We start from the raw sequence: 26,165 nt of genomic DNA, 5'->3' as shown, positions 1-26,165 counted from the left end.
TGTTAGAGCATTTTTCGCCCTACAAATAGGCCGTTCAGATCAATAGCTTTCATTTCATGTATTTAAACAGTCAGAAAAAGGACGAAAAGAGAAAAACAGAAAGAGCTTTTGTTGCGCAACAGGAAAGGAACTCCACCACTTGAAAATCCCTGAGCATAGTCTCCATGGTTGGCTATCTTTATGAATCTTTTTATTAATGGTTCACTACTTCTCATTAAAGTCTTGAATTGCCTTGTCTGATCTTATTTTGCAGTGTCAAGTGGAACCTTGTATTTTAATCTTTTAATCATGCAGCTACTCTCCAAAGATTGTTTGCAGGAATTGTGGGTATTATGCCGAGCAAAAGAAGATGGGAACTCTATTTTTTTTTATTGGTCCTAGTGCCTGAAGTGTGATTTTATTTATTAGATATGACACAAAATTGTGGGATAATTGTAGGATTAAGTGTGTAATAGGAGTTTTGATAATGTGACAATACATTTCTTCTTTCAATCCTTATCGTTGTCATTTTTCTCTTTTATAATATTTTGTTAATTCCCTAAAGGGTCCATTAGAAAAATGGTACCTTTGGAGGTTTCCAGATGTACATTAGAATGTGTATGTATTTCCATTAAAAAACAACAGAAGAGGCATAATTATGTGTTGCGTGTCTTTCTTCAAAAACAGGGAATCCAGCAGCGGCGGCGTGCTGTGTGGAGTGATGAGGATCGGCCTGGTGGCCAAAGGACTCCTGATCAAAGGCGACATGGACCTGGAGCTGGTGTTGATGTGCAGAGACAAACCCACACAGACACTGCTGGACACTGTCTGTCACAATTTACCCACACAGATTGAGGTTAGAGACGCACAGGCTTGAATACGGTCACATATGATGCCTCTCACGTGTTTCCTCTTACACACTTGCGCACAAACATGCCGCTGACATAAGCCCTTTTCAGACATGCGACACGTAATATTGCTGGCTTCATCAGTCTGGTAAAGTGAGCAGCAGTCTGTCATTCAGATCACTTTTATGTTGAATGCTCCCTGTGGCTTTATTCAGACATAACTACGATAATGAGGGGAAAGGAGCGCGTGTCTGAAAGGGGCTATACACACACATTTGCGTCTTAGCCTTGCATTAAACCTTCAGTGACATCGCAATCTGCCACGTTTTTAATCCAGGGAAGTACTATTTTTATTGCACAGACCTCTCTTATGTTAGAAGTTAAGCTATTTGAATAATCTTCCACGTTTCCTGAGTGTTTCTGCTTGAATTTTCCAGCACTTACTGTGTTATGAGTGTGCAGAAACTGTGTAAGGAGGCAAGAGCCAGCAATATCGTCAAGTGAGAGGCTAAGTGGTGTTTTAGTATGTGTGACGCATGTGTGATTAATACTCTCGTCAGTATGTCAGTGTCACGTTTCCTCATTGACGAGTCATGGCACAGAAGTGACGATCCTGACATTTATACGCACATGAGATACTGAACACACTGACAGGCCCCTGCAGTGCGAACAGAGAAGCACACAAACTGTAGGCTAAAGTACACAGGACACATTTCATCTCCTTTTGTAAATGCTGTGACTTTGACCCTTGTACTTGTTTGTTGTGTTTATGATCGAAACTTTCAACTTTTTTAGTCTCTATTTAGCCTCCGGGGTTTGTACCCCTTGTAAGTCCTTTCGTTAGTTTGTTTTGAAGTGAGTTGTTGCAGCCAGGAGAAGTTTTGTAATGACTAAAGATCTAAGTAAAACATTTAGCACTTACTACAAATTGTAGGAAGCATTTTCCAACACAGCTGGCTAGTGCAGAAATTACTCAATGAATAAATTCACCCCCTGTGCCTCATCGCTGCTCACAGTTATGTATTGTGAGCGGGAAAAAAGTGCATGTGTGTGTCTCCTGTGGGTGTTTGTGGGCAGGGAGGTAATCTCACGTCTCGGCCCAGTGACCAGAGATTTTGATTTTCTCATCAGAGCCAAATGGGATGTAGATGGGCCCTCTGCGACCTGCTGCTCACTTAAACAGCGTCTGGAAAGTACGCAGAAACCACAGACACACTTGTTTTTGTCGCTTAAGAGGACATGACACTTACATTAGTAACCTAGAGGCTTCCTGCAACCATAAGCATAATGAATACACAACCTCAACCCTCACTGTAATCTCCACTAGGGCCTGACAAATATATTAGTTGGATGATAATATTGACCTGTCACTAACATATCGTTATCGGCATATATTTTTTTGTTTGCATGTTTGTTTGTTTTTTTGTTCAGAGCATATTGCAGAAAAAAAATATGCCTGAGCTGATTTAGAAATATTAACATTATACAGTATAGCATAAAAGCTCTGACTCTAATTAGTATGAGTGTCAAAACTCTCAGCATTGTCTGCAGCACATGTAGCAGAGTGCAGTGGTGCGGAGCTGAGTTTTGTCGTTATATTGGCTGATTGATCAACGTCTGAATTTCTTACTCTCCAAGCATCAGCATTAGTAACGATACTGGCATCACCCCTTCAGTCCAGCTTTTATCTTCACCAGAACTTGACCAGAGCCTTAACAGTTAGTCTAACTTAAAATAACTAAATAAAATTGATAGGGGAAGTTTTTACCCTTTTGTAAGCGCTTCATCCCCATAGTGGGACTTTACAGGCAGACTCAAATATCAAACACCTGAACTGGATGAGCATGAGCAGGTCTAACAGAAAGGACATACACTTGCAATCTATCACTGCATGAGCTCCGTGTCTTAGTTTGCATCCTCTTATTCAATATTTGTAGTTATTCATGAATTTATATGAGTCTCTGTGTGTAATGAGAGTTATAGTGTGTTCATTTGTTTGTCGATTACATAGACATGTGTATCGAGTAACAATTGCGGCCGCTGCATATGCCGACATGAATTCATTATCGTCGGTTTGCCTCAGTCCTGACCACAGAGGTCGGCAGTAATTGATTTCTTCAGAATGAAGGCTGAATGAAGCACCGCATATATACAGGTTTCATAAATGGATGTGCAACTCTTAAGCATAATAGAGGTAGACATATAAACGCATGATCGCTACAATGTCTGTAAAACTCAGAGGATTAGAGTCTGTACCAGCTTTCATCTCAACATCAAATGATCTTCGGTCTCTTTGTCTTCCACAGATTCATTTCACAGCTCCTCATGAGATTTTTATATAAAGGTTATTTGATGATTTGACAGTCCCTATCCACTTTGGGTTTTCACTATTGGATCTAATTAGATTTTAATACTTTAATTAATTGAAAAAATTCTAATTTTCCTGTACTGTGAGAAATGTTTCCTGTGCATTTCTCCCATTTAAAAATATAGTTTCAGTCCTGTGGTTAAGAAATAACAGGAGACGTGTCATCTGCAAGGCCAATCTGTTTCTTTTACTTTTTCTCGTACACATTTTTACTTCGTATTTCTTCTGTCACACCTACTGATGCTGTTGCAGCATCTGGAGGCTACAGAAGGCTCAGATTTATTTTGTCTCTTCATCTATACCGAGTCATGTTGTGACCTTGGCTTCTAACTATCCAGTTATGTCTGTTGACACACGACAGAAGCTGACAGAAGAGAAATATGAGGTCACAAGCTCCTTGCCCGAGGCGGCCATCTTGGTACAAACTACAACAGAGCCTAAACTCACACTGAAGATTACCCTCACCTCACCGGCCATGAGGGAAGACGAGGATGAAGAAGAGGAAGAAGAGGAGGAGGAGGAGGAGGAAGAGGAGGAGGAAGGGGCGATGCTGGAGAATGGGGAGGAAGGAGAGGAACAGGAGCAAGAGGAGGAGGTGGAGGAAGAAGAGGAGGAGCAGGAAAAGAAAAATGGTCAAGGTAGGAAAACTCACCGGAAAGCTGCAGTTTTCTTGGTTTCTGAGGTAACACCCCAGCACGCACACAATCAACTGAATATATATGAAATGTGTATGTTATTATAGAACTCAGATGTTTTTTTGTGTTTCTCAAACAAGAGGTTTGACCTCATCCACTGATGCTGACACAGGACAAGACAGATACAGGCAGAGGTGGGTAGAATAGACAAAAACTGCACTCAAGGGAGAGTGCTGATACTTTCTAAAGTACTAGTACAGCAAAAAACAAAAATAACTGCTTGAGTTAGACTATGAAAGTATCTACTGAAAAAATGTACCTGTGTTATGAGTAGCTGAAGTAAAAGAATAATGTCGTTTTCACATACCCTTTATTTAAATTGGACACAAAAAGTCTTTCTCAGATGAAAGCAGATAACTGGTCTGTTTTTAGTTCATTTTAAGTCATTCTCTTTAGATAACCTGCTTTATATATATGACTACAATGTGTCTAATCTGTTCCTGTCAACTATCCAATATGTGAATATGAAATAAATAAGTCTTTATTTATGTAGAACTTTATACAGAACTCAAAAGTAGACAAAGTGCTTACAGTCCCCCAAGATGAAAAAGCAACTCCAAAACAAAGTACTCCAAATTCAAGCAAAAAATAAATAAATGTCAAGTTAAATCAAGGTGAGGAACCATTAATAATGTTGTAGCCCTCAGAGAGAGATCATAATCTAAGAGCCACAACAGAAATGTTCAGTCACCGTAAGTCTTGAAGTTTGGATGACGCAATCACCAGGAGCTCCTGAAAGGCCTTGTGGACCAATAAGTTATCAGCAGCTCCCTGATTTATGGTGGAACCAAACTCTGTAGCCCCTTCAAAGTAATGAGTGGAGTAAAGGAATGTAAAATCAGTCCTGAATTTCACAAGAAGCCAGTGTAACAAAGCTAGCAGTGAGATGACAACAGAGACTCTTTGTGAGTGAATGTACAGCAGACATTTTGAACTGTAGAAGTACTGTAACATTGTGGCTTAAACGAGAATAATACTCTGCAGCAATTCTCAACACGAGAAGATGAGACTGTGTAAATTTGCTCAAACTATTGAAAGCATAATTTTATACTTTATTAAGTACGCCACAAAGCAAAGACATTTTAAATTGCCTTCTTAGCTATCTTGAATTAAAATATGATGCTACAAATACTGTAAATCCGTGTCTGTTATGTCAGAAAGTAAGTGTAAACAGTGTGGAATCAAACTCTTAAATTTTGATTTCCCCAGTTGAGATGTCCCAGTTCTTATAGACAGCCAGAATCAAGTGTCTTCAATCAAACAGAGGCAAATGGCCAAATATCTTACAAAACAAACTGTACACACAAAAAAAGCAAAAAAACAAAATGAATCGCTGCATTCTGTCAGTTTAGTTTCTGTATGATTCTCTGATGCACTGACCTCAAACCCAACTGGATCTCCCTGCACTGTCGTGTAGTCCCTTAATAATAGCTGGTAGCACAGTTTGAAAGCCAAACTTTGACAGAAAAAAAAGAAGACAGGAAAAAAGTGAGGTCAAGGAATCTTTATCTCACGTCAATCTTCCACTGTAGCTGCAGACATTTTTTGCACTATCATGAGGAAACTGGGAAAGTAAGCTGCTCCTACATGCTCCATTTACTCCAAAAAGTTGCTTAGCGACATGTAACAGAGTAAAGCAAAGTGTAGGACACAGACCACAGTGGAGACATGCAGGAACTGTCTGGCATTCAGTCTGCTAACAATCTGTCCCCAATCCCCTGTTTTCATGGGTAGCAGGAACTGGTTATAATTAGTTGTGGGAGGTGGGAAAGGGAAGCAAGGCCAGCAGGCCAGAGAAATCAATAACCAAGCAGTAGCAAGCTGCCCATCCATCCTGTGGCTCCCATCCAACTAGACACTCAAGTCTCAGAGAGAGATGAAAGATAGTACGAAGGTCAGCCTTACATCATTCTCACATGCCTCAGCAAGATGGAAAGGACCGCTCATATTTTCTCTCTAACACGCTAAGAGGAGCACACGGGCTGGCACACATGTTCAGTCAACCGGTAGGAGAAGCCACACACACAGGGTCATATTTTGTACCTGACGGATACAAATACCTGTCACGCTGGATATCTAATTGCTCAGATTTATGAGGATCGTATTTTAAAAGGCAAGGTCTAATACTTTTGCACATCAACACATGCATCATCAGGCAGAAACATCAGCAGGGCTGTCCAATGTCAGTGCCTCCTCAGCGTAATCTAAAGTTAAAATGTCTCCTAAAGAAACACAAACACACACAACGCAGAGCTCACTCACTCTTGAATGTTTCAGTAAGCTCTAGCTGTTTGAGTACTGTTAGATGAATCAATAATGCCTTCTGATTTGATGTCACATAATCAATACATTGATTTAAAATGGTAATTCTTCCATTTGGTAACTTTTTCTGCTACTTCAGTCAACCACCTTGTGAACTAGGGGTGCTGCGTTTGATTTTGTATGTTTCAAAAGTTAAATATTTATACAACAGGTAAATATTTTATTGAAAATAGGTTGTCTATGCACACATTTAGCATGCATGCGTGCTTTTTACACACTGATACAGCTCACTTGCTTTGTGCAGTCACACAGGCGGGGAGGGTCCTGTGACAGGAAATTAGAGGAGACACGATAGCAAAGGGAATTTTTCAAATGAGACCGAGGGACAAGACGGCATCAGTAACGCAGACTGAGATAATGATAAAAGAAGAGCGCTGAGTGAGGGAGCGGCCAGCAGAGCGTTTCAGAGAACAGTGGGAGGACAAGTGAGAAGAGAAAGACTGTAATGATCCACTAGCAGCAGAGCAAATGCAGCTGGGACAACTCTAACAGACCTTAAGATTCACCATCACACGGAAACACACACCACTGCATGCTCCAGACAGATAAGGAGCTACACTGCATTTTGAGGATAATGTGAGAAGGATGTTCTCATGCCGCTGCGCATTGGACACATTTGACATTTCGGCTTAATGTCTCTTGAGGAAAGGATTTTCTTTTTACGGGAGAGTGATGAGGAAAATAGTTACCTAGTAGTGTTTTCACAGAGACCAAAAGGCTCTCTTAGTTTGTTTTATTTCATCTCCAGTAGCTCCTGCATATAATAAACCCTCTTTGGAAACTCCATGTAACTGCACTCATTCATACACAGATGCGTTTGATTCAGCTTGCCTTGCACATCGTAGACTTTACCGTTATAACTCAACCAGGCCGGTGTGTCGGGCAGCGTGAATCAAACGCGTACATAAAAAAAACGTATAAGAATGCTCCTCTTTACCAACCACGATGCTCTGACTAAACCCTGCCTTGATCCCTCTTGTGTTGTGTTTGTCTCAGACTGGGTCAAACTATTTCAGGTTTTTCTTTTTTTTCTTTTCAGTTCTACTTTAGGAGCGCTTGATTCTGTGTTTGCCCAGACAGAATGTTGAACCGCTTTCTCTGCACCATTTCTCTATGAGCCTGTGAAATCAAGTGCACCTTAAGTAATCCAGAAGAAAAACAAACTCCTATTTTGACTCCTGCCTGGTGCAGACTGGATCAAAATAAATAAAATCCTCTTCAAATACATGAAGGAGAGATTGATTTATCTTGCTGGGCACAATGCAACAAGCGGATGTGCCCCGACAGTGCCCGCACACAGTAAATCAAACACTCCTTAGGTATTTGTTTGGTGTATGCCTGTGGGGGGCTCTCCATCCCACAAAGTTGCTTCTTCCCTTGTGACCCCAGTTGCTCTTCCTTTCACCGATTTGTCAGTAACTGGATGGATGTACAAACTACTATTGAATAGAGTGTGTGATTTTCAACACGTGTGTGTCGGAGGGATCCACGATATCCATGTGAAGCAGTTAACAAAGTGTTGAAAATGACACACTGTTTTAAAGAGTGAGTACGCCTTTCTGAGCATTCATCACAGATCCGTGAACTGTACACAGAGCGAGCACTTCCTGCAAGGAGAGAACGACTTTATGGCATGAAAAGCGCCTTGTATGTAACCGAAATATCCATGCATGTGTGTGTGTATGTACGCTTTCACGCGCCCCTTTTTTTCCCGTGTGTCTGCGCACATTCACACACGCAATACTCAAACACACACACTCATGACTTGATGTGTGTGTGTTTTACGTTCTCTATATCGGGTTGTTATTGTTTTGTGGCAGTGTTGGGTGCTGCTGCGCACAGAGTGGAGGCTGAGGAGGAGGAGGAGGAGGGGGAGGTGCTGGATAGACACAGATGTCTGTTGGCCCTGGCAGCGCTGCGACACGCCAAGTGGTTCCAGGTCGGCACCCACTCACTTCCTGTCTTCCTGCCCGATGCTTATTGTAGCCTGACGATTCACCCAGAGGGAAATACGCTCACTGTCAGCTGACACTGTGGCGCTTAATGTGCCCACTCAATTTAGACTAATCAAGCAAATTTGCACGTTTTACTGACATGCATTTGAATTTATATGTTGGCACTATTACAGATAATTTGATATATTAATGCACATATAATTATATACAATAAATTACACATTGATTCCAAAAATGACGATTATGTCGATCACCCAAAGTGTATTTTTCTTATATGCAGTATTGTACTAAATGTAAATCTATATATGAACTAGAAAAGGGTGAATGTAAGAAACATCGTAAAGCTACAAAAGCAATGGTTGATACTTGTTTTTCTTTTTGGCTATTATGTGAACCTGCCTGCTCTGTACAGTATGTCAATGCTTCCCTTTTGATTCTCCTCCCATACCCTGCCCCATCTATCTCCCGACTCACTTATCTTACTGAAAAAAAAACTAAAACAAAACAAGACATCGTTCAGAATGTACATTTGTTCTGCAGAGCGAGACAAAACACAAAGAGAATTCGAGAGAAATAGTTTCAGTAAGCTAAATTAAATATCTTAACTGTAGTAAATGTGTCTTTAAGTGTTTCCTGTCTGTGGGGAGCTCACGCAGAGTTTTAGACAGATAAAATCACTTCATAGTGACTGTGGCTTTGTGTTGTAAAAGCAGGCTGTTATCTGTATGTGTTTGCACAAATACCGTTTCTTCTGCACTCAGTTTGTTCCTCCGTCTGCCTTTTTAATCGTCCTTCTCGCTTCCATCTCCGTTCCTCTCAGGCTCGAGTGAACGGACTCAAGTCCTGCGTTATCGTTCTCAGGATACTAAGAGACATGTGCAATAGACACTCCATCTGGGAACCTCTCAAGGGATGGGTGAGTCTTTTTGCTGTAATTACCTGTGTTTGAGTGTTAATCTTGTAAAATGAAAGGAAAGTGTTCAGCCCCCTTGAACTTTTGTACATTTTACTGTGATGTTGTTATTTTTAATGCCCTCCACGCCCCAACTATAATTTAATAACCATGTATGTATTGAAAGTCACTGAGCTACTTAAATGAGCTGGAGGCTTTTTTATTCTGAAGGACTATAGCACGAGTTGAATTGAGTTTAGAGAGCATATTATGTAAATTAAAAGTTGTGGTAACAGATGGTGATAAATGTGTTGTCAGTCCACGTTTTCCACCAAGTTTAATTTCTGTCAGTTTAATTTCCCATAAGTAAGTTTTGTGTGAAGGTGGTGAATACCTATAAATGGCACAGAACCTCATTTTCTTTGTTGTTGCCTTTTCATGTTGCCGCAGCCCTTAGAGCTGATCTGTGAGAAGGCCATCGCCACCTGCAACAGACCTCTCGGGGCAGGAGAAGCTCTGCGTCGAGTCATGGAGTGCCTGGCCTCCGGCATACTGCTACCAGGTGTGGTGTTATATGTGGCGGATGCTTGGGATTCAAGAATGAACAGACGAGCGTGTGTGTTTTAATGTAAATTCTTCGCATTGCCGATGGGCAGAGCTCCGGGACACGCTCCGTTTGGGTAGATGAGCCGATACATCGCGGCTCTGCTCGGCAAATTTCTTGAGCCGTTTCTGTAAGAGAGGTCGAGTCATTATCGATGACCCAGCAGAGCACAGCTGTCTGAGGCAGGTCATCATTACGAGAGCATCTTAATTAGAGGCAGCTGAATGGCTTCTTCGCAAAATGTTATGCATCCTTGGGGAAAAATGTCTTTGCATAAAGCTGAGTTTTGTTTTACTAACATCCTGCTTTAGAATGGAGCATTTTTATTTTTTATTTTTTTTAAAAAGAGCTCAACAAAATGCAAATAAACACATCTCATGTTTAATTCACGGGGAAGAAAATGTATGCCACAGTGGAATATTTATACACCTGCAGTATTCAAATTTAAAACAATTGTGGTGCAATTACAGGTGAAGATTGGGTTTGTCTCTGTCACTTTAATTGTCTGGATTTTCACTGTCACCTATGTCAGGGCAGTGAAGGCTAATTAAATGTTGCTGAGCTGCAGTGTCAGCACCTAAAATGACAACAACTGACTTTGTGTGTGTTTGTGTGTCATCTTCTGTCACATCCCCCAGGTGGTCCAGGTTTACACGACCCATGTGAGAAAGAGCCAACAAACACACTCGCCAACATGACCGACCAGCAGGCTGAGGCCATTACCTACAGCGCACAGGTACACACACACAATGCAGCGTAAAGAGAGTGTTGTTATCACCCAACCCTACTTGCCCCGAGCTGTCAGTGTGTGGGAATCAGTAAGCAACACGCCTATTACCAGACAGGAAGACCCCATCACCACCCCAACCGCACCATCTGCATGCACGCGCACACTTACGAGCGCGTACCGTGCTGCATTTTAATGATTGGTGTGGGAAACTGTTGCCACTGCCAGCCATAAATCCATCTCTGACACCCCGAGGACAGTATTTGTGTGCATGCACTGTGTGCGTGTGCGCTGTCATGTCCTTCCTCACACACACACACTCGAGTGAGCAGGGCAGCCTCTGAGCCGCATGGCTTAGTGAATCCTGCCGTCCATTTCCTTTGAAGGCAGCCTGAACGAGGCTGGAATGTCAATGGGGATAATTGTATTGGAGCAGATACAAGAGCAGATAGGAGAGGGGGAGCTGTTCTGTCAATGAGCTACACCAGGCGTCATGAATATCTGAGACACTCTACCTCCCTAATGGATTTATATTAGCAGAGCCGCTGTGTGCCATTTGACTACGTTTCTTCTCGTGTGCACGTGTACAGCAGATTGAGAATGATAGGTGTGTATTAACACTTAGTCGTCATTGTGTCTGCTGATGTCATTCAAGGTGAAGTGGGAAAGTTGAAACAAGGTCTCTGTGGTAATGTTTTATGGTGTGTGTTGCAAGATAATAAGATGGTGTTTTTTTTGTTTTTAGAAGCTGGGCTGCACCTTCTGGATCAATTCCATTGTTGATCAATCTGTTACTTTAACAGTTTATTGATTAAATAAAAATGGTGATGAATGTTGATCAGTGTTTTCCAAAGCCAAGAATGATGTCCTCGCATGTCTTGTTTTGTTCACATATATTCAGATTACTGTCATAGAGGACTTAAAAACAAGCAGAATTATTCAAATTTAGGAGCGGTTACTTCAAGAATAACTCAAGCTACGTTTATAATCCATTTTCAGAATAGTTGACAATTAAGCAATGAAGTCTTGATGGCAACGATGATGTCCTTACCTGTCTTGTTTTGTTCAGTTTACTCTCATAGAGGAGTAAAAAAAAACCCACAATCATTCAAATTTAAGAATGATTACTTTTAGATTAGTTCAAACCAGACAATCCATCATCAATGCAGTTGAAAATTGATTGAGTGCTTTACAACTAATTGATTAACAATAAATTTGAGATCTTGCAGCCAAGGATGACGTCCTCACGTCTTGTTTTGTTCACATCTGTTCAGTTTACTGTCATAGAGGAGTAAAAAACAACAACGGAATGATTCAAATTTCGGAACAATTACTTTAAGAATAACTCGAATCAGACAGTCCATTGTCAGAATAGCTGACAGTCGATTTAATTTTTTACAACTAACTGAGTAACAATTAATTAGAAATCTTACAGCTGAGGATGATGTCCTCACATGTCTTGTTTTGTTCACAGTTATTCAGTTTACTGTCATAGAATAGTTAAATAAAACAGAATTATTCAAATTTAAGAACAATTACTTGAAGCATAACTCAAACCAGATAATCCGCTATTAGAATAGTAGACAGCTGATTTAATATTTTACAACTAATTGATTAACAATTAATTTGAAATCTTACAACCAGTTGAATAATAGCAAATCGTCACAGCTCTATTTAGAAATCTCTGTGTACTTATATATGTGCAGGTTTGCCCATAGGCTTGAGTTTGAATAAGATCTTCTTCCATTTGTGAAGATGAATGTCCCTACATCAGCCTGAATATTGCAGCTCTTTCTTCTGCTTTGTCCTGCCTTATTGATGTGGCGTTGCATCAGATTTGATGCTCCCCAACAGAATTTAAGAACAAATGCACATTTCTAATGAGCGTCCGATCTTGAAATAGACATGAGACTGTTGTTAAAACGGAATATTTGAAAGCATGTCTGTGCGTGTCTTTTTCTGTCTCAGCTGTGTGTAGAAAACTGCAAAGCGTAGACTAAAAGTGAGTAATCATAGCGTGGAGGCTGGATGAAAAGCCTTCTTTGCATTCGTAATTTAAAAGCGATTCAGTTGAAGAGTAAAATGTCCCTGGATGATATTTAGACTCAAATTTTATTAATTTACATTGGATTAATGGGTCCCTCCACCAATTTTTTACATGAAATCCAGTGTATTTGTTGTGAGGATACTGCTCAACTGTAAAAATAATCTCTCGGTTTAAGCTTCAGACGTAAATTTTTTAACAGAAAGAAAGAAGGTAAAAACCCCTCATTCAAGTTGCATTATGGGGAATATAGGATCCAGCTTTAATGAAGGGCATTAAATACTAACACTCTGGGGTTCTCATTTAATGCTATTAGAGCAGCACATGTTGTGATTATGTGAATGTCAGATCTGTCTATATAGATTTATGTTTCTCAGCTTTCCCTTTTTTCCCCCCTTGTGTGTGCTGTGTTTGGAATTCAACAGCATGCTCTCAGACTCATGGCGTTCGGACAGATCTACAAGGTGTTAGAGATGGAGCCTCTTCCCTCAAATAAACCATCACAGAAATATCCGTGGTCTGATAAAGAAGGTGTGTACCTGTCCAGCTGCCTATCTGCTCAGCTCTTATCCCCTGTGTTAGCCTCCATGTGTCTCTATCTTTCATTCACACGTCCGCCTTTCAGTCCATGTCTGCATGTACCTGATTATCCGTCTTTTCGGGCTTTCAGTCTGCAGGTATTCGTTTTTCACTCTGTCTGTTAATCTCTCTGTCTGAGGGCACGTCTGTCGGCCTCTTTTCTCACATGGACACTGTAAGACGGGTTCAGTTACAGTATCTGGGTCAGAGGAGGGCTTGTCCAATCCTTTTACACTTGACATGAACTTTGTTGGTGGATTAGGTGTTTTTCCAGCATCGTCAATAAGGTGTATTCATCGAGCATCACAAAAACACCTTCCAGGATGAGATATGTTCTTTGTACCTCTGTTCTTTTGGGGGGGGCACTGTCTCTAGTGTCACACCAAGGACGCGGCAGCCTTGATGAAATTACTTTAAGTTGCTTCCTGCTGTAATTTTTTTAACTTTTTCTCATAGAAGACGACACGTAAATCTCATAAGATCTCGATTTCCAAAGTGACTTTCATGGAAAATCGACTCAGGCATTTTGGTACCTCCCGATGCCGACATGGAAAGTTGCCAAAGCATTTGCAGATTACGGTGCATGTAGGAAAGGAGCTTATATGTCTTCCTCATTGTTTGACTGTTTTCTGCTCTGCGGTTCAGTTCTGTTTATCTCATTGCCTCCCTGTGTTTCTGTCATGCACAAGTGCCTCTGTGTATGTTCACATGAGCATCTCTTACAGCTCATGATTGATTAGTATGTCTCTCTCCCTTTTAGGCTTGGGTCTGAAGAGGCCATATGAGGATGGAGCGATGGATGACAAGGACCTCATCAAGAAGATGAAGAGGAATCTGAGGAAAGGTACAAAAGGGAAGAAAAGGAGGCACAATAATGTCGTTCTTCATACGCTCTTTATGGTTGCTGGCCCCAATTCCATCTTGAAGCCAGAAACAAAGGAAATGATTGAATTCTTACAGTTTTATTCATCATTTAATTATTTTATTTACATTTAAAACAAAGCAGCTCGACTCTCAGGGATGAAAGTAGTAATATTCTGTCTTGGCCTACAGACAAGCCTTGCTTCTCTTCTTGTGGTCTCTATTTTTTCTTGTCTCTTTCTTTGTCTTTCTCTCTCCCCTCCACCCTCCTTTCATCCCTTAGAGGCACATCAATAGTATTGATTGCTAACAATTTTAGTAGGCCACCCAACCATCCCCAGCTCTCTCTTCATACAAGGAGAAGATGATCCACAACTAATGGAGGCAGAGAGGCATTTTTTGATATTGGCAAACAGAAAGAAAATGATTTAAGAAGAAATAAAATGGAAAGGCACCTTTATTCATTGTGAAAACTATTGGCCAGAGTGCTGAAAACCATTAGAAACCGTGATTTATTATCTACATTATCTGCGTATTTATCCAGTCTGTCCAACTCCAGCTGGGTAATAGTTTCGCCTTATGAAACATTATTAAATCTGCCCTAATTTACTGTACTCTATGCTGTGACTCTCTCCCATATATTTTGCCTTAGTTCTGGACAGCAAAGCCATAGACTCTAACCAGCCAATGAACGCCCTGATGCGATTGAACCAGATCCGGCCGGGGCTGCAGTATCGCCTGCTGTCCCAGTCGGGGCCGGTTCACGCTCCGGTCTTCACCATGTCGGTGGATTTGGACGGAACCATTTATGAAGCGTCTGGATCCTCCAAGAAGACCGCCAAGCTGCACGTTGCTGTCAAGGTAATGAACTGGAGTGATGCATCTCCTGTATGTGCCACTGACAGGAGAATAATGGATAGCTAGACTGTCTGACATGCTTTTAATCGTCTCATTTATGTGTCAGTTCATTATGGACATTCACATAATAGAGAGATTAAAAATGTCCCTCTCACAAAAAAGGAGATGAATCTTTTTTGGCTCCCTGAGGAACTTTCTAGGCTCCGACTGCTGCCAAACGTCAGTGTATTTACAAATATGTTTTTGTCTGTGTATGCCTTTTGGTGTGTGTGTGTGTGTGTGTGTGTGTGTGTGTGTGTGTGTGTGTGTGTGTGTTTGTGTGTGTCAGGAAAGATGGAGGTGGGCAAATCCATGTAATCCCAAAGTGGTTGTGAACAAAGAGGCTCTCCAGAGCACAGAGCTGGGATAATCCGCTATCCGCTCCATTCCCATAAAAGGCTCTTTCTCCCTATCTGTCCCTCTTTTCTCTTCTCCTTCTCACTCACTTTCTTTCTCCCCTGTGCTCACCTTTTGATCTCTCTTTCTGTCTTTTTCTCTATCACCTGTTTTCTCTCTCACACACTCTTCCACCACAGTGGTCGTGACACAATCACCTATTTGGGTCAAAACTTGTCGCTCTGCTTTTCTTCTCTGCCCGGATACTGTTTGCTGCTCTGTGTGCTGTCATGGACTGAGAGTAGAGTTACGCGAATCCATTCAGCTGCTGTATTGTGATGCCTGTACTGTATCTGTTGAGTAATTTACAATAGACTTCGCCACATAAATACACGCAGTATGATGCAACATTGCTTATGCGAGTAGTCCAGTGTTCTGATCATCATTAATGCACTACTTGACTCTTACTGTCTTCTCACGCAAAGATGTCACATGGTTGATTGCAAACAATGTCATTCATCTAGACTACTACAGTGATAATAATATAAATGACAGTGATAAATAATCCAGTTTGAAAATATTGTTTGAACCATGAAGAAATTGTAAGACAATGTTGTCCTTTTAGTCGGTTTATATGTTTTGTTTGTTTTTGTTTTGTTGATTTCCTTTGTCTGTGTTTTTTTTTTTGCTCTTGTTGTTAACTTTGTTTTTTTCCCAAAATTTTTTTTCCTATTTCGATTGTTTTCTTTTGCTGTCAAAATGTCTGACTGATCAAAATACATGACTGATAATGTCCTTTCTTTGAATAATCATGTTGTATTTTTACTTTGCTTTGCCATTTCTACCTTCTTATTTCTTATGTCTAATGCCTAATTTAAAATGTACTCCGTCGATGCCATCAACTCACCTGTTTAACAACAAGCAAAATCGGCAATGTAGTAGATGCAGTTTTTGTACAAGGTCCAAACTTCTAGTATAGAGAGATGCATTCAAATGTAATGCAAATACAACTAGAAACAACATATTTTAACCACAACTGTTACCCCAAAAAAAGTAGTTAAAGTTAAAATACATCTATTCAAGTGTTTGTGTGCATCATCCGCCTCTAGGATTGGAGTCACAAGTGTGTGGCAGCCTTTTTTGAAGATCAGGGGCTTTAACGACTACAGTCCTATTTCATAGTAGTTTCATATGACTGTTTACCTAAAAGGCATCAACAGTTCTTTCCTGGAAATCCTTATTTTTAGCTTCTTTTTTTTTCTAATCTGCCTTTTCATTTCCACCAAATCGTCACCGTCCTTTTCACATCACACCACTGTCCCTCTTTAGGTCCTCCAGGCGATGGGCTACCCGACAGGCTTCGACTCGGACCTGGACCCCATGAGTTCAGACGAGAAGTCGGACAGCGAGGGGAAGAGCGAGACGTCCTCACACACAAGCAATAACCCAACACACTCCTCGGACAGTTCCAACACACTGGAGGTGAGGACAGAGAAACGTGTGTCAATGCAAACGCATGCACCGAGTTGAAGTCTGGAGGGGTTTAAATGTAAGCTGTTGATGATAGGAAGCTGCTGTGGTTTAAGGACATGAAAGGTTCCGTTGGCTTAGTTAAATCTCGCTAGATGTTTCCAGTCATGCTCTGCTAATCCCACTTCAAGCCTGTGACATTTTTGTATATCATGCTCTATCTAGTGTGTTTTCTAATAAAGCAATGTAGATGCTTTTAAATGAAGTTACTATAATGCTTTCTCCTCCTCAGGTGCGAACTCAGGGTCCCATACTGACGGCGAGTGGGAAGAATCCTGTCATGGAGCTAAACGAGAAGAGACGAGGCCTCAAGTACGAGCTCATCTCTGAAAGTGGAGGTAGCCATGACAAGCGCTTTGTTATGGAGGTGAGAGACTCACATTCACACACAAACTTGAACATATAAACATTGACAAGACTGTGAAGCAACAGCATTTAAACAAAATAATAAAGGAATTCGTCTTAGTTTCACTCATACTCACACTCGTGCACTTTATCCAGAGACACACAGGTTGGCTTAAATACACACTCAAACCAGGCTGATCACCTGGTAGAGTCAATCAGTCAACTTGGTTCCTGAGGCAGGCCTGTTCTCTGCGGGGTGTGTTGTTTTCCGACATGCCTGGCTGCTCCATCGCTCTGCTGATTGATTAGCAGGCCTGCATGACAGCAGGGCATCACTAAACAAGCTGTCCTGTTCAGCGAGACTTGCCGGCTGAGTCACTGATAAACACATGGGTTTGGGGCAGAATTACTGTTTGATTGTTGGCTTTGATGGAACTGTAACATAAAAAAGTGTGACTACAGCAATAGTAAGAATAGAGAATCTGTTGTGGGAAAAGTCACTAAATGTCCAAAAGAAGAGCAGATCTTTTCTCTAACCATAAAATACATTTGAATCAATATTTAACATTTTGTGTGTTTCTCTGCGTGTCAGGTGGAAGTTGATGGACAGAAGTTTCGTGGGGCAGGCCCCAACAAAAGGTAGCAAAGGCCAGCGCTGCTCTAGCGGCTCTGGAAAAACTCTTCTCTGGTCCCAACGCAGCTGCTAACAAGAAAAAGAAGATATTGCCTCAGGTAAGGAGACACACTTTACACGGTGCATAGCAGACAGAGGGCACGGCATTTACACCGAGAAAGCAACAGACCATCACACTACTCCAGATATTATTACATTTAAACCCTTTTTCTGATCGCTGCCGCAAAGCAAAGGAACAATTTGTACACTCTGTTCACCCATCAGTGATCAATAAAGCTCTGGTTAACAAGTTTTAACAAGTTTAGCAGATCAATACTTTGCAGTTATCAGATCACCTCTCCTCCACTTATTCTGTCAATAAGCCAGCATGCTGACAGCACTGTGAAAAATGAGGCTTGTAATGCATCGCAGCTTTGTCTGGGTTAAGTGTGTGTTTGATTTCATATCGTGAGCGCACATGCAGACACACAGCTGGGTGTCTTTGTGTCCAACCCCTGTACAGTAATATTTAGCGTCTATTTTAAGCACGCTAACACATAATGTGCTCTGTGTGTTTGTGTCCAGACTAAAGGAGCCCTGGCAGCGGCAGCAGCAGCCTCAGCAGTAGCAGCTCAGGTAGCCAGAGGGAGAGGAAGGGCAGCGCTCGCCAGAGGAGCCTTCGTCAGTGCAGCTGCACCTGGATATGTCACGCCAGGTAGTGAGAGGATACTGTGTGTGTGTTGTTGGAGCTTACACAATAGGCAGTGTTGCTGCATTGTAAATAATATATATGCACCCAGTGTCCTTTTTTATTAGGCTAAATGAAATGCAGCTTTTCTTAAATTGCCATGATGCCTCTAGCGGTTATTTTCATAAATAAAAGAGGCTGACATTGAGGTCATAGTTAGTGAATTGTGTTTGCGAATGTTTACTTTTATATTAGAGTATGTTGGAGGTCATTCTGGTCTCTTTTAAAGAAAGTTTTATCAGTTGATGAAATAATACAGTCAAGAATATAAAAATTCAACTCGCAGCAAATGTATTGTAGCCGAATACTATATACTATATACACATGTACATACAGTAATATCAAAGACTGTTTCCCTATAGTTTAATCCTCACATTAGATTGTACTGACTGTAATAGTTGCTCAGACCTCTGTTTCCAGCCAATCCTGCCACCTTCCTTTTATTCACTTCTTTAGGGCTGGCCCGAATAGAAATTCCTGGGCTCCGGATATTCGGCCCTGATTAATGACAAATATTTGGTTCGGTCTGTAACGTCCGACGTTGTGGGGACGTAACAGAACAGAGCGAGTTGCACGTTACGATCAGTTTACAGTGTCCGACGGAGGGGGAATGCGTGAATTGATGAGCCGGATACGCATCGGGCGACATCATCTAACCGGGAGGGGTCCGAATATTGGGATACCACCATAAAGACCAAATATTCGGATATCCGGATATTCGGGTCCAGCCCTACTACTTTCTTCACTACAATATTTTCTATACATTTATATATTTGTGCAGAGTTGGCATTTTCTGACATTTTCCTCTGCTTTAGGCTAATTCTACTGTGTAAATAAACATCCATTTTGTCCTTGCAGCTGTATTGGAAATATCACAGGCTTCCACCAACACCCTACTAAAACCTGCAGGACACACTGATCATGTTAATGCTGTCAACAAGACTGTTTGGCAATTCAGAACCCAAGAGAACAGAAAATCATGCAGCAAAATGGCCCACTCATCATCTCTGATTTTTGTTTTTGCTTTCTCATTTTAGTTTTTATCAACATTTTACCAATTTCTTTTGAGCTAGGATTCAGATTCTTGTTTATCTGCTTTTTTGAAGGAGCACAGAGTCCACTCAGGGCTCTCAATCTGAACCAGCTGCTGTCTGATAAGACTCACGATGGCCAAAACACTCGTCTTACTGAAGAAGTTGAAAAGTGTAGCTTGGAATTAAATGAGTGCGGAATTAAATTAGACCCTGTAACCTCTTTCCCAACAGGCTTTGGGACACCGTATGGCTACAGCCCTGCTGCAGCAGCTGCTCCTGCGTACGGTACGTGCTTCCTGCCTGTCCACCGCTCATCATTTCTGCCTCCTTTTCCCATCTGTAACCTTCTTCTCTCCCTAACCATTTGTAGCTAGATTAATGAATCTAAAGCAGGTTTGTGTGACACCTCCAGCCCCTCTTTTCTTCTGCTTTTTTTGCATTAATTTTCATTTCTTTAAATTACTTTCACACTCGATCTCACTTTAATCCCAGCTTTAGTGACTGACAGTGTTGTGTATTGTTGCCGTGCTTCAGTCAGATCTGTCTGTGCTCCGGCTTATTTTCCTCTCATCCTTTGTTTCTTTATGTGCTTGTTGCCTTTCACTCCCACATCTTTCATGGTTGGACCTGCTCTGTCAGTGAAGTTGCCGATGTCTCTTTCAAGCTCTGATTCTGAATCTTACTAAAACTGATCGCAATGACACAAACACCTGTAGTTCCCAAAAGTTGAAACCTGCGCAGTAGAACAGCTACCTCTGACTGCCTGTACAGTTTTCCCTTTACTTGTACTAACCTGGACACACTGTCCCTGCTGCCAGCGACCTCATTTCTGTTCAGATTTTGTTAGAGAACGCATACTTCCTCATTTTCCCTGCTGTTTTTAAGACAGGGTGGCAGCGCAGCTTTTCCACTGTCGTGTAGCTGCTGCAGAGGCGTTTCCGTGTCCAGACTGCTAGTTACTGAGCTCCTACACACACACACACAAATTACAGACATTTATAGGTGTAAATTTATTCTACTCTGACCTTTAACAGGATAGCTGTTGGAGCAAAGTTTCCTTCCATACGTTTCACTGTCACATGCAGTCATATTGACCTCAACAGACTCAGCCTTGTTTAGTGTGTGTACATATGTAGCATTAGGAGGCCTCACTGTCCATCCTACAGCTGCGGTTTGAATGGGTCTTATGTGCTGGGAGAAACTGGTCTGGGGCCCCAGGCCGACATTTAGTACCCCCTGAGACCCCAGCAGCCCTGAATATGAAGTACGCCTCAGTTTATGCAGAACTGGAACTCAGCGTGAGCTTGTTTCGTTTCCCTGCCACTCTTTACACGTTACGGTGACAGCTATGCTTACTGAAGCAGTCTGTATTTACTGACATACTCAGGTAGTTGTTGTTTACCACAAATTGCTTAACCCTCTGAACTCTTTAGCATTTTTTGCTCCTGTCAAATTTTTACTCACTGTGGGCGTATTTTGTACCGCACCATATAGTCCTGCACCTCTATGGAAACAGCACAACCAGGACAACCAGTAGAGAGAATACAAAAATGGCTTCATGCAATAAAACTAACTTTTAATGGAATGAATCATGAAAGAATCAGTAAAAACTTTATCTCCGAGGGGCAATTAGGTAAACCTAAATAAGTAGAAAACCTAGAAGGAAAGAAAATGGAAGCTGAATTTCTATCAGTTTTATTTTACAAAAAACTGAAAAATGTTCTGAGTAAACATCCTGCAGATCAGCCCGGTTCAGCTGAGAAGTCCAAGAATTTTTATTGCGTGATTGTTGGTTGCAGCCGAGTCTCTCATGTTCTTCTCAGTTGCACCAAGGAATACAGAATTAAAAAAATTTTTACAGAATGTGATTAATGCAGAATTTTAATTTTCAAGTGATATTGATGAAATATTGCAATTTTTTACCTTGAGTTTGGACCATTTTCCTGTCAGACGATGAGTTCAAGAACTGAAAGCTGAAAATGCCATGATTTTATCTGTATTTAAAGTTCTTATAAGTGGTGTAAAGGATAACATGCCTTTCATGCCTGCCGGTGGGTTTTTGCTTTCAGAGGGTCACTTTGCTTTATAACCGGTCACTGAAAAACACTCGGAAATAAACATTCAATGCGATTCAGTGTCACGTCTCTTCTGCGGGGCTGATGACACATCAGTCGTGGCGCACTGTGAGCACCTCTGCCCCGTTACTCAGCAGCTCATGTCACGTATTCTGGTGGGTGATCATTGTGAGTTCAGGCGGCCCTGAGCTTTAACCTGAGCTGTCACCTCCCACGGGTTCTGTAGGTAGAAAGTCAAGTTCGATTCATGTTATTTGAAAAAAGAGTTAGAAATACATTCAGGCTGAGGATCTGGATTGAAATGTTTGATCTTCACAGTTGCAGCAGCTCAGGGCGTGTTTCATACACGTAGCTGTCATGAATTTGATCTAAATGATTCCCAACATGAATCTTAAACACATAATGAAAAACACCAAAGTTACTAAATGTCATATTTACCTGTTGATATGATGGAAATCGATTTTCGCCACATTTTGCATCATGTTGTTCTAACGCCAAGCTGCAGATGAGGAGGTTCGTGTTTTGGCTCGTGGGTTGAAATTGAGGAACAGGGACTTTATTTTTTCACACCGGCTGGATTGTAAATATGAAAATCCACTTTCAGATTAACCAAAAAGTCTGTGACGAAGTACATGGTTCTGAAAAGTATGTGGGTCAGCCACAGAGGGGCTTAAGTTTCAGTCAGAGAGGAGAACAAATGCACAAGAAAACACTGAGAACTGCTCCCTAATATTTCTGATAACACGCTCCCATCCTGTTTCCTGCTTTTTCCCTTTGCTCTGCTCTGCTCTGCTGCTTTGGGATTTCTTCAAGGCAAATATTTGATATCTCTGCAGGACTCACTAGAACGCACATAAATACTCCAGACACAGAATATTACGTCATAGAACGCAGAACGTTACATCATATGGTAGTGATTGTATAATACAAAATGATATCATGGACACAAAACTCTATCATAAAATATAGAATATTAGAACATGGAGAACACAACTTGGTTATCAGACGTTAGAACTTTAGAACATTAGGACATAGAATGCAAAATTCTATTATTGAACATAGAACACTGGATCATAGAACATTAGATCATAGAACACAGGACGTTGTAACACAATGCTGTCATAGAAAAATGTAGAACATGTCAAAGAACACAGAGCATTGTAAAAAGAACGTTATGCCACAGAACACACAACTTTATATTCTAGACCACAGAACACTAGATTATAGAACAAACAACGTTATATTTTAGACAACAAAATATTAGAGCCAGGAACTTATGACATAGAACACAGAACAACAGACCATAGAAGACACAGACATATCATAGAGAATATAGAACTCTTGACTTAATATCATAGACCTGAGAGCTTTACATCAAGAACACAACATTGTATCACAGAACGTTAGAGCACTGGATCATATAACATCTAATTCTATACTGTAAACCACAGAACATTAGGTTTTAAAATTTTTATTCTAGTCCAAATAGCATAAAACATTTAATGTTGTATAACTGAATGTTATGTCATCAAACAGAACGCTGTACTATGGACTACAGAACAGCAGACATTAGAACATCATGCATCACAGAGGAGTGGTTCTGTGACCCATTTCCTACAGCACCACAGTGAAAGTAGCAGCTTTCTGTTGCTGCTCTGCATCAAATGATTCTTCCACTTTATTACAACTGAATTTTTAGAGGCTCTAATTGTAAATAATAACATTGAGCTCGCTAGTTTAATTACTGAGATCTGAGAAAAGGACTCTGTGCTTAAATGATCAAATCTTCAGATCAGTCAAACTGATTTGAAAGAAAAACACACAAATATGAAACCTGGACCGGCTGTAATGCAGTCACTGCCTGCAACACAGGATTATGACACGTTCTAAGGCTGACTTTCACTTTTATCTCCACAGCTGTGGAAGGTAATCTGGGGTTTTACAACTCCTCTGACTATTGGACTGCTTATGTTTTTTGCCATCACATTCCAGATCTCAGCAATTAATGTTCAGACTAATATAAATTGTAAGTAAGTTGCAGTAACCTAAAATGAGTCTGTAGCTGTTTGTTTCTCTTCCACTGCCCTCTCTTCTTGGCTCCTCTAACCACTAATGGAGGCTGTCACCTCGTGCACACATTCCTGCCTGTTCTCACACACTTACACTCCCCCCTCTGGGGTCCTGCTTGTCTAGCGCCAGGCTGTTTGTTGGACACACATAGTGTGAGTAGTGAGCATAGGAACTCTTGGTTATTTGTTGCCCAGGACTCATGCAGAGCTATGCTCTTCTCATGTCTCCCCTCTAGGTTTGCCCAAGAGAATGCTTCTGTTGCCTGTCATGAAAGTGCCCGCCTACCCCGTCCCCCACTACCACTTCTTTTAGCACAGGAGACACACAAACCAAATGCACCTAGACTTTTTCTAGAAGGGAAACTCAGTCAGTTTTTTCTCCACTATCAGTGATGAAGAGATGATTACGGACTTGAGATGAAGATTTTTAAAAGCGCTTTTTTTGTTGTTGTTTGCATTTTTTGTTTTGTTTTCTTTTCTTACTGTTTCCAAAAACCTTTTATGAAACATAAAAAAATGCAGGTTTAAGTTCTTATGAGATAAAGAAAAACTTGAAGGATTTCTACTGTGAATTGTTACCTCATGCTTTGAGTCTAAATTATATGCAGTCTATCAGCCGTTTATGTTGTTCATTCTGTGCTAAGAAGAGAAGATCATTTGCAGTATGACACACATGACACGCATACTCTGTGTACAAAGAAAATAATAATTTGAGCTGTGTGAAAGATGTATAGGAATAAAACAATAATGCTGAAAAATGAATAAAGTTTATCTCCAATAAAAGCTGAACACTGCCTGTCTATATCTGATTTAAAGGCTTTCAGCTAATAACAGACTTGATACAGTGCTGCCTTTTTGTTTGCTTTGTTTAGACAGGATTTGTTCTTTTCAGAGCAGGTATGTTTCTTAACACATAAAAAGATTTACCCACTTTTAAAACCTGCACGCAACACCGTCACTTGAGAGTATCTGAACGTCGAGCTTTAATATTCCACCCTCATATATTTGCACAGATTGAATTTCAGTCTTTCCACATACCTCAGCACCTCCAGTTCCATCCTTTTGACCTTCAGCTTATAGATATTCAGGAAAAGAAGACAAAGGGTGAATTAGAAAGCCCTGGTTAGATCCTCCTCCTTGCATTCAGCTGCACGATCCTTTTTACTGTACATGGATTAATGCTTGGCAGGTTTCAGAGCAATCACCTACAGTACATATGCAGAGCTTTTATTTGTTGTCGTGTACAGTGAAGCAGCTAAATGCAGCAAAATCACACCACGTTGTAAAAGCTGAATTCACTTAATTATTATTTCTGCCCAGACAGCAGTTAAATCTCTTTGTTTTTTCAACTTTGACTTATTGACATTGTAGTCATAGAGCCATTAAAACGTGTTTTTATGTTGCTGTTATTTCATTATTTCAAAATCATTGCTACATTTGTTGTTTGCTCATGTTTTTACTTAAGCACCAACTAAATCACGGAAACCTGGGCTCAAAACTGTCATTAGTGATGTCAAAATCCACAATAAGACTATCTAAAATTGACAAACAATATTGTTCTAATAAGAAAAAATTAGGAATTTGACTAAAAAAAGGTACAAAAAAAGGGAGAAACTCCATCAACATACCAGTCTAAGGTCAGTGCCAGTCGAGACAGAGTTATGCTGGGCCTTCACCACGTCTTGGTCATCCAACCAGCGAGTGATAACCCTCCGATGACGTCTCCATGGTTACGGCTATGAGGCGCAGCCATTGGATGAGAGGACCCAATGTCTTGTCCAATGGTTGGTTGAGCTCCACTAAGTTGTTATAAAAACCTTAAAACTAACTTGTGTGTTCTCCAGAACTTTCCTTTAGTCTCACAGGACTGAAGATTATTTCCACTTGTTGCATTTTGTGTATTTTGTTTTTTTGTTTTTGGTTCAGTTGATTTTAATGCACATGAAGCTGAAGCCCCACAGAGATTATTTATTTCCTTCTGTCTCATCTCATTTTCACTCCACCTAATCTTCCTCCACACAAATCTTTGAGAGAATATTTTTAAGCTCTTATTGTCTGTCAAGGACCTGAATGGGTTTAAACATTAAAATGTCTGACATTTAGAGAAATGCACTTATTAGCTTTCTTGCACTTTGAGGTGATTAGCTTAGCATAAAGACTGCAAGCAGGAGGAAACAGCTAGCCTGGCTAAACTTCAGAACTTCACCAGATAAAGGTTTAAAAAGGAAACCAAAATATCCCAACATTTAATTTATTGTGACGGCCATTGATTCTACATTTCTACTAATTCAACCATTAGCTTAAAATTTAGTTTGACCCTCCTTTCTAGTAAAGCTCAATTCAGTTCAGTTTTATTTATATATCAACAATTTACAACATATGTCATCCTATAGCACTTAATATAGTAAACTATATAGAACAGAGAATTCAACAATCTGAAGTTGCCTTTGGATTCCTTAAGAGCAAGCAGTGTGCATGTCTTTCAAACATCATAACCTTAGACGTAACGACAGATGTCTATATACATGTATGTTTGTGCAGATTAAAGCTGCAGTAGGCAGAAATGTGAACGCAGCATTTCTTCTGCAACTCCGTCCTTAACCCCTCCTACCAACAGATGAACGCAAATAAAAACGTTGTTTAA

The 26,165-nt window shown here is 40.7% G+C and overlaps 1 protein-coding gene across 1 annotated transcript in view; it reads left to right on the top strand.

The window, feature by feature from the left end:
• Nucleotides 1–24,310, top strand: part of strbp (spermatid perinuclear RNA binding protein) — an 89,049-nt gene extending 64,739 nt beyond the window's left edge. Inside the window, 16 exon segments of the mRNA XM_051938461.1 lie at nt 667–835; nt 3,557–3,833; nt 8,033–8,151; nt 8,988–9,083; nt 9,510–9,621; nt 10,302–10,399; nt 12,860–12,965; nt 13,774–13,857; nt 14,527–14,735; nt 16,437–16,589; nt 16,870–17,004; nt 17,575–17,614; nt 17,617–17,714; nt 18,181–18,310; nt 19,609–19,662; nt 23,758–24,310. Of these exon segments, the coding sequence (XP_051794421.1) occupies nt 667–835; nt 3,557–3,833; nt 8,033–8,151; nt 8,988–9,083; nt 9,510–9,621; nt 10,302–10,399; nt 12,860–12,965; nt 13,774–13,857; nt 14,527–14,735; nt 16,437–16,589; nt 16,870–17,004; nt 17,575–17,614; nt 17,617–17,714; nt 18,181–18,310; nt 19,609–19,662; nt 23,758–23,834 (1,957 nt within the window). The 3' untranslated portion in view covers nt 23,835–24,310.
• The last annotated feature ends 1,855 nt before the right edge of the window (nt 24,311–26,165 follow it).

Source organism: Acanthochromis polyacanthus, chromosome 18 (assembly GCF_021347895.1).
Source record: "Acanthochromis polyacanthus isolate Apoly-LR-REF ecotype Palm Island chromosome 18, KAUST_Apoly_ChrSc, whole genome shotgun sequence".
Lineage (NCBI taxonomy): Eukaryota > Metazoa > Chordata > Actinopteri > Pomacentridae > Acanthochromis > Acanthochromis polyacanthus.
Note: the sequence above shows the minus strand (reverse complement) of the source record. Positions and strands in the feature narration are given on the sequence as shown.